The 7,549-nt window shown below is 49.0% G+C and overlaps 1 protein-coding gene across 1 annotated transcript in view; it reads right to left on the bottom strand.

Moving 5' to 3' along the window:
- Positions 1 to 2,114: 2,114 nt before the first annotated feature.
- ZNF282 (zinc finger protein 282) overlaps positions 2,115 to 7,549 on the bottom strand; it is a 28,007-nt gene continuing 22,572 nt past the window's right edge. Inside the window, exon 9 of the mRNA XM_046668989.1 lies at positions 2,115 to 7,543. Within this exon, the coding sequence (XP_046524945.1) occupies positions 7,154 to 7,543 (390 nt within the window). The 3' untranslated portion in view covers positions 2,115 to 7,153. The remainder of the gene's footprint in view (positions 7,544 to 7,549) is intronic.

Genomic DNA, 7,549 nt, shown 5'->3' with positions numbered 1-7,549 from the left:
TATTTCAAAATTTTACCTGTTATTTGGCTTTTTAGAAGCTGGAGACGTACTTCCCATATCAAAGTGTAGGGTCAGGTGCCCAGGCCAACCCACTGTAGCCTATTAGTTATGGCAATCACATTCCTTGGAAAATCCTAGATAGCCCCGATTTCAAATATTTAATCCAGCCAGTACCCTACCTGTTAGATGACGAGTTCACAGTTTGCTTTGGAAGGCATGGCTGCATTACCAATTGATCACCCAATACACAACACTACTGCAGCCATACTTGCCTACTTTGTGTCACATCGTCAGGCAATGGACTGCCACCTCGAATGATAGGCATGAAGCGCTTCCCCTGAGAACTAAACTCTTAAGATCCACAGAAAGCTCACATGACTGACTCCTTCTTAGCATGCAGGGCTCAGTTCAGACTTCACCTCCTCCGAGAGACATTCCCTGTTCACCTTGTCTACAGCCCAACACCTCCTCCATCCCCATGCTCAATCTAGCTACCGTCTTTGAAATTTTTCATAGCATTTATCACCATCTGAAACAATCTTGTTTTTCATTAGTTTACATGTTAATTCTGTCTCCTTCACTAAAATGTCCCTCCACTATATCCTCTATTTCCTGCACGCAAAAGTGCTCGTAAGTAGTTTTGAATGATTGGATGGTGAATCAGAGAGTAAGAATAGGAAAAGTCAACTCCAGGAAAAGACAGAGGATTGACTGAATCATTAATTCATCTAAAGAAAGAATGGGCCAGGCTGAGGTAACTACAGCCACAGAGATACGGTCGGGGGCCTGATCCACTGTCTCAGGCCAACAAAAACTTGCTGTCAGATACAGAGAAAAAATGTATCACGACTGTGGAGACAGACAGGTCAGAACATAGGATACCGAGGTCATTAAGTTATAGAACTCATGCCCTCTATTCTGTTTCTTGTGCTCACCAGGCAGCCTTCGGATGATGCAGTTTCCTGTGTAGCTACTGGGAGACAATATGAGGGTCAGGCTGATGCAAATGTCTGGTGTACTCCTAGGAACTATTTAACTGATACTCTGGCTTATCCATCAATCTCAGGAGAGTCAGCATGATTGAGCATCCCTGACTCTGAGTCTGGAACTCTGGAAAAATATTTAGATCAAAATTCCATTGAGCAAGGGAGGCAGCACCAGGCACTGGTTTGCAGTCTCGCGGGCTTGTGGAGATGGTGTAGCACAGTGATTTAGAAAGTGGAGCTGAGGAGTGAGACCATCCAGGTCCCCAGCCCAGCTCTGCCACTTACCAGATGTGAACCTCGGGCAAGTCATTAACCCCTCGGTACCTCTATTTCCGCACTATTAGTGGGAAAGAATAGTAGCTTATCTCAAAGAGTTGCTGTGCAGATTACGTTAGTTCAACTCAAGTGCTTAGAACAGTGCCTGTCACAGGTTAAGCGCTCAAGAAGCACTCCTATCGCTATTATGGTTTGCATCCTGGCTCCTTTGCTTACTAAGTGATGTGGCTTAGGCTCACTCTGCCTCAGTGTCTTCCCACTGAGAACACGAACACCACATCCTAGAGTGGTTGATGGAATTTAAAAAAATAACATGTCTAAGTAAAGTGCTTACATAGCTGAACGCCTGGCATATAACAAGCACTCAGGGACAGGCAATTTCTCGTTTCTGGTTTGTTTCTGCTTTGGCAAGGCCCAAGCCTTGAACTGCAATGAATTCACCAAGATAAATGTCATCTTGTTGTGTCTCCTAGAAGCTACCCATTTGTCCTTTCTCAATGACACTCAGATCTTGACACATGCCTTTAAATAAAGTTTTACATGAGGTTATAATTATTCTCATTGGTCATAGTAGAGATTAGAGGAGTCAAGAAAATGCACTCTTAGTACCTGCATCCTGTCCTCTCTACATCTGTGGAACGTGACTGTAACATGCAGAGCTGAAGGTGACCTTAGACATTATCTCACCCACACCCTCATGTTTTGTGACAGAAAAAAGTATTCTTTGAATCACAAATAATATAAAATTAAAAATGCCTTAAAAATATTTATCTTGTCCTTTAAATTTTCTATTGTGTATGACTTATAGCATATATTTTAACATATATGTATGGCCAAACATTTTTTCACTCAGGAAAGTTTATTGACCACAGCTTTATTCCACTTAGTTGAGACCCTTTTTATTCTGTTCCCCTTGCTATCCTGCAAGTCTCTAGATGGCAGGGACCATGTCTCTTGTGCTCCTTCTTTTGCATAAATAACCCCCTGGGGAGCAGGCCCCTCTAGGCTTCCAGGTCAGTGAGAATCCTAAAATGAACACACCTTGGCTCAAGCTGCCCCCTGCTGTATATATGTGTGTAGTGGATATCTGTTCACTTTGTCAGCTGTGCACTTCTCCTTTCCTCTGGGCATAAATGCACCTCCTTCTCTTTGGGGACAGCTCTCCCCTGGGCCCTAGCCTTGTAATTTGAATGGGTGCTGCCATCTTGTTCCATGACAATTCCAGCCCCGTCACAATGACTGAAGGGCAGGCATCTGACTCAAGCCAGCCCAATCGTAGCACCCTCGCCTCCTGGCCACAGTAATTGAGCCAGGGGTGGACATATGACCTAAGCTGGACCAATCAGATTTCTTCCTTGGGATTTTTCTTTCTTTTTTTTTTTTTCCGGCCCTCCCCCCCTTCCTTGGAATTTTTCTAAGTGGAGCTGAGGGAACAAGTTAATTTCCTTTCTGGTGAAGCTGTAAATATTAGTCAGGAACAGTCCTGTCTCCCCCCCTTTTTTTTTTTTTTTTGGAGTAACTTGGTTTGAAAGAATGATCCCAACACACACAAAGAAGCAGAGATGAGTGACAACTTTTATCTCTGTCCCGGATTGGTTATGCAACTGTTCCCGAGTCTGAATGATTCCAAGCTCCTTCCAGAAACTTCTCCTTTTTCCTGGTTGGCCTGTCAGCCTCCCGTAGAGTAACTGGATGACTGGGTAACAAGATTTTTTATGGCACATCCTTTTATACATTTAAAATCTTGAATATATTAATGTAAAAATCTATTCAAAACTTCATTAATTGATTGATTAAAAACTGGTACAGAATTCCTCAGAGGGAGAAAACAGTGTTTTGTTTAGCAAAAGAGTTTTACTGGCCATTTTAATTATGGAAGAAGAGACCCCAGGGCAAGGCTTTAAAGGCAGAAGGTGAGCAAAGATAGAAGTAAATTGCTCTCCATAGTAAGTGATGATTTGGGGATTTCCCTGGGTATCCTGGGAGAGAGGAGCTACTCGTTGGAGAGGCAGGGAAGATACAAGATTGAGAAGGGGAGAGGCGAATTCTGAGAAACTCCTGACGGTCAGAATGGTTCAAGGTCTTTTAAGGGATCATGCACTAGGCTATGAGACCCTCTCTGTAACCTCTGAAGGATGTCTACCACGCAGAAGTATCTTATCTGGGGAAGGCAACAGAGGAAAAGCACAGAGCTCCACCACCTGGGGTAACACCGAGCTGAGAGCACCAGCAGCGTGAAGGCAGAGACACGTGAATCTGAGAATCCAAAAAGCACGAGTTAACAAAGGAAAACAAACCTCTCCTCACCCCCAAATCCTTGAGATGTGGGGCACAGGCTGCTGGTTTTGACACTACATGTAGGATGGGGACTCAAGCCACTTTACTGTTAAAGGATATGGACCCCATAGGGACGGAAGGAGCAGGAACAGTCAGGTAACCAACACTGGCTTATACTTCTAAGTCTGGATATAGGATCTCCCTTGAATCTTGAACGGGAGACAACTCAACGACAGTCTTCTTTCAGAATAGGAGATAGTAAACCTACTGAAATGATTATGCTGAGGGATGATGTGGGTTTAAAATATGCCTAAAGAGGTTTGAACAGAGGTTCTCAACCTTTAGGACACAGTGCCAGCACCTCGCTAGATTTTATGGAAGGGCACCTAAGGAAACCTCACAGGGTCGGGTAGGGTGAGATTCTGACATACACCCAGGACCCTTCTTCCCGAGAATTACTGCTTTAGAAATCTCCTTCCTTAATGGCTCCCTAAGGAGTCAGTGGCACATGGAATGCCATGGCCTTTCCCAACCATGCCCATCAGGGCCCCGGCCTGCTAGGATGCTCTGTTACATGCTTTTCTAACAATCAGATGGACCAATACTGTAAAATTTGGCACAGGCTGGTTCATCTTGTGCCTGGTATGACATTTCCTTTTCCCCCTTACTCTCTGCCAAAATGCAATATCCAGGAACCAGATCTCAGAGAGCCAGTTATGGTACCCAAACCCTTGATCGTAAGATACCTTTACCTGTGGTTTTTCATTTTCACTGGTATGTAGCTTCAACTTGCCTTCTCAAGACTTCCATTTTCATCCTCTGACCTTCTTTTAGAGCTATGCACTCTGCTTCTATGGAGTTCTAAGGGGGCTCTCAGGGGGTCTGTGGCACAGTGGATCTCAGGCTCACTGGCAGCCTATCTATGCAACAGCTCTGGCATTCAAGGCCCTCCGTGGCCGGGCTGTGACTCAACTGGCAACTCCAGCCTCCTGCCTTACAATCCCAATTGCTGCCTCGCTGCCATGTTTCATCCTCATCCCACAATGCTTCCCCCCTCCTTTCCCCTGCCCCAAGCAATGCACCCTTCAGGCCCTGACTTCTCCAATTCTGGAAAGACATACAAGCAGCTCTTAGCAGCAAATGCTTCCCAACAGGGAGTCAGGTAGGAAAGAGTTTTACTCTTCATTGTGTCTTTTTTTTTTTACCATTTGAATTTTTACTGCATGCATTAATTTTTAATTAAAATAGTTAATTTTAATTAACACATTATCAGAAGGAAAATAAAAATCCATCCCCAAAGCAAGACCCCTGTCCTGCTTCAGTAAGTGGACTGGATTGCAGGGTCCACAGAGAGGATCCTTGCTGCCTGGGAGAGGTCCACACTGAGTATCACCACCTTTGCTGAGCTCCAGGTGGAGGGCACTCTAGGGCTCTCCCGGGGCCGGTGCTGGAGGCTCGTGGTGTAGCTGATGGGCACCGGGTGCAGTGGGTCCACCACAGGACGCAGGAAACCAGACTCTAGTCTTGGCTCTCCCACTCACTCAGTCACTAAAGCTCTTTGGGAATCAGCTCCTTCAGGGTAAAATAAAGGGATAGGTTTGAGCTGTGTGCTCAAATGTTTCAAACCCATGTCTCAATAGTGATTTTCCCCCCTTCTTCATACTCTCAACAGCCAAAAAAAATTTTGTGGGTCTTATTTTCCATGATTTAGATTATGAAAATATTAATTTTCTGCATATGCTTTTGAAAAGCAGAATACCGCCCCCTCCCAACCAAAACACTGGAGTGCCCCCTTCTGCTCTAACAAAACTCCACTGAACTTCTCTATGTTTAATTTCTCATCTCAACTTGATTTCTTAAGATTTGCCTCCTTCAAAAAGCAAAAATGAAGAAAAGAAGAAATCCTCGTTAGCTGGATTCCAGTCCAGGGGGGCTTTCCCATATGAAGCCACACTGGAGAACCCTCCGGGCTCGTGAACATGCAGTCTGCAATCTGGACACCTTTTATTTAATTTCAAGAATTCCCTTTGCATGGCAAAAAGGGGTCTGAGGAAAGCAGAGCGGTGCAGATGAGGGGAAGGGCAGAAGCAGAGCGCTCACGAACGTGGTGCCAGGTGCTGGCTGCCCACTGTGCTCCCTGGCTGGGAGAGAAGCAGAATCGATGGGAGGAGCAGGAAAAGTCATTCTTGACACAAACAAGGGTCCTGGGGCATGCCACTCCACCCCAGTGCCTGGCCATGCAAGACGCAGAAATGGAGCCTGTGTCCCCTTGGGACCATGGAGCAGATGCACCAACACGAAAGGGAGTCCTTTGGGAGCCTCCTGGGGCGCCTGCAGGGTCTGGAGCATGGTAGGGTCTGTGTCCATGTCCGTGAGCATGGTCAGTTAACAGATAGCACCAGTTGGGAGGCTCAGGGCAGGAGAGAGACTGAGGGCTCTCAGACTCTAGCACCCACTTGCCTGGCCCTCCTGGAGAGACTCACTTCCTCGATGGCTGCTCCTGCAGCACGAGCCTCTCCCTCACCCCTCTGCCCTGGGAAACTGGAATAAATCATCAGGGTGAGGTCTGACCCAGGGCGCCAGCTGCCTCTGGAGGGCCAGGTCACTACTGTGCAGTGCAAAGATGCTGCTGCACCAGATGAGGGACTGGAGCGGGGGAGGGCAGGCTGGGGGCAGGGGGCCCTTCTGCCCAGGAGTGCCCACATAAGAGCCTTTCAGAAGCACAACTTGGGGCATTTTGTCGCCAATCTGCTCCCCATTCCAAGTAAGCACATGAGTTGGCCCCCTGTTGCTTCTGATTATTTTTGGTGGGTCAGGGGACAGAGAGAGGAGAGAGACCAGAAGAGGCAAGGCCAGAGAGGTCTCTCAGACCACGGAGGTAGGCAGAGTGTGTGGTGGGGACACTGCGCTGGGGTGCAGAGCCTGGCCCAGCCCTGCCACTCTTTTTGTGTGACCTTGGGTAAACCATCTCAGCTGCAGCTCACTTTCCTGACTTACCAAGTCAGGAAAACCCTACTCCACCTACCTCAGAGGGATAGGCTAAGGGCGAAATAGATAACGGATAGAAAACACGTTTAAAAAAGTATAAAGCGCTATTCAAACGCGAGGCAGTGTTGTCATCGGAGATGTTAGTAACCCTTAGCACATCCCTCACCTCACCGTCACCTTCCGCTTCCTTCTGCAGCGCCCCTTAACCCTAGGACCTTACTTCCTTATCTCAGAGGGTGCCCAGACTCCCCCGTTGCTTCCCCTGATCACAATCTGTGACCCCAAAGGCCAAATGGGCACACGAGCTGTCTGAGGGGGGTGCCCAAGGCCCCTCACCCCGTCGTTGTCCCTCTGGCACCCTCCCCGCGGGAAGCTGCTCAGCCGGCCCCTTGGTCCACCCTATGAGATGAGCTGGGCTGTCCATTTAGGCCAGACAGGTCTAGGGGACCCCTGCCCAACCCTCGGGGGACCCTGTCTGGAGTGCAATACCTGTTCCCGATTTCCAGCAGGTGGCGGGCAGAGGGAGGGGGAGAACCACAGGCAGGACGGTGGATCCTCAGGCCGCCCCCAGGCCCGCCTCCACCCCCTGCTCCTGCCGCCGGGCCCTCCCCGCCCCCAGCCCAGCCCTAGTCTCGCTCCGGCGGCGCCTGGAGGGGCCGCGGTGCACCGAGGCCCGGGCCGCCGCTGTGCACGCGCAGGTGGTCCTTGAGAGACTCCTTGTAGCGGAAGCTCTTGCCGCACTCGCCGCATGTGTAGGGCCGCTCGCCCGTGTGGATGCGCTGGTGCTTGAGCAGGTTCTGCTTGCGGATGAAGCTCTTGCCGCAGAGCGCGCACTGGAAGGGCCGCTCGCCCGTGTGCAGCCGCTGGTGGTTCTGCAGGTGCTCCTTGCGGCTGTAGGTCTTCTCGCACTCGGAGCACTTGTAGGGCCGCTCGCCGCGGTGCGTCATCTGGTGGCGGATGAGGCCCGAGTGGCAGTTGAAGCTCTTCTCGCACTCGGCGCACTCGTACGGCCGCTCCTTGGT

The sequence above is a fragment of the Equus quagga genome, chromosome 8, assembly GCF_021613505.1.
Source record: "Equus quagga isolate Etosha38 chromosome 8, UCLA_HA_Equagga_1.0, whole genome shotgun sequence".
NCBI lineage: Eukaryota > Metazoa > Chordata > Mammalia > Perissodactyla > Equidae > Equus > Equus quagga.
This window is presented reverse-complemented; position numbering and strand designations above follow the sequence as displayed.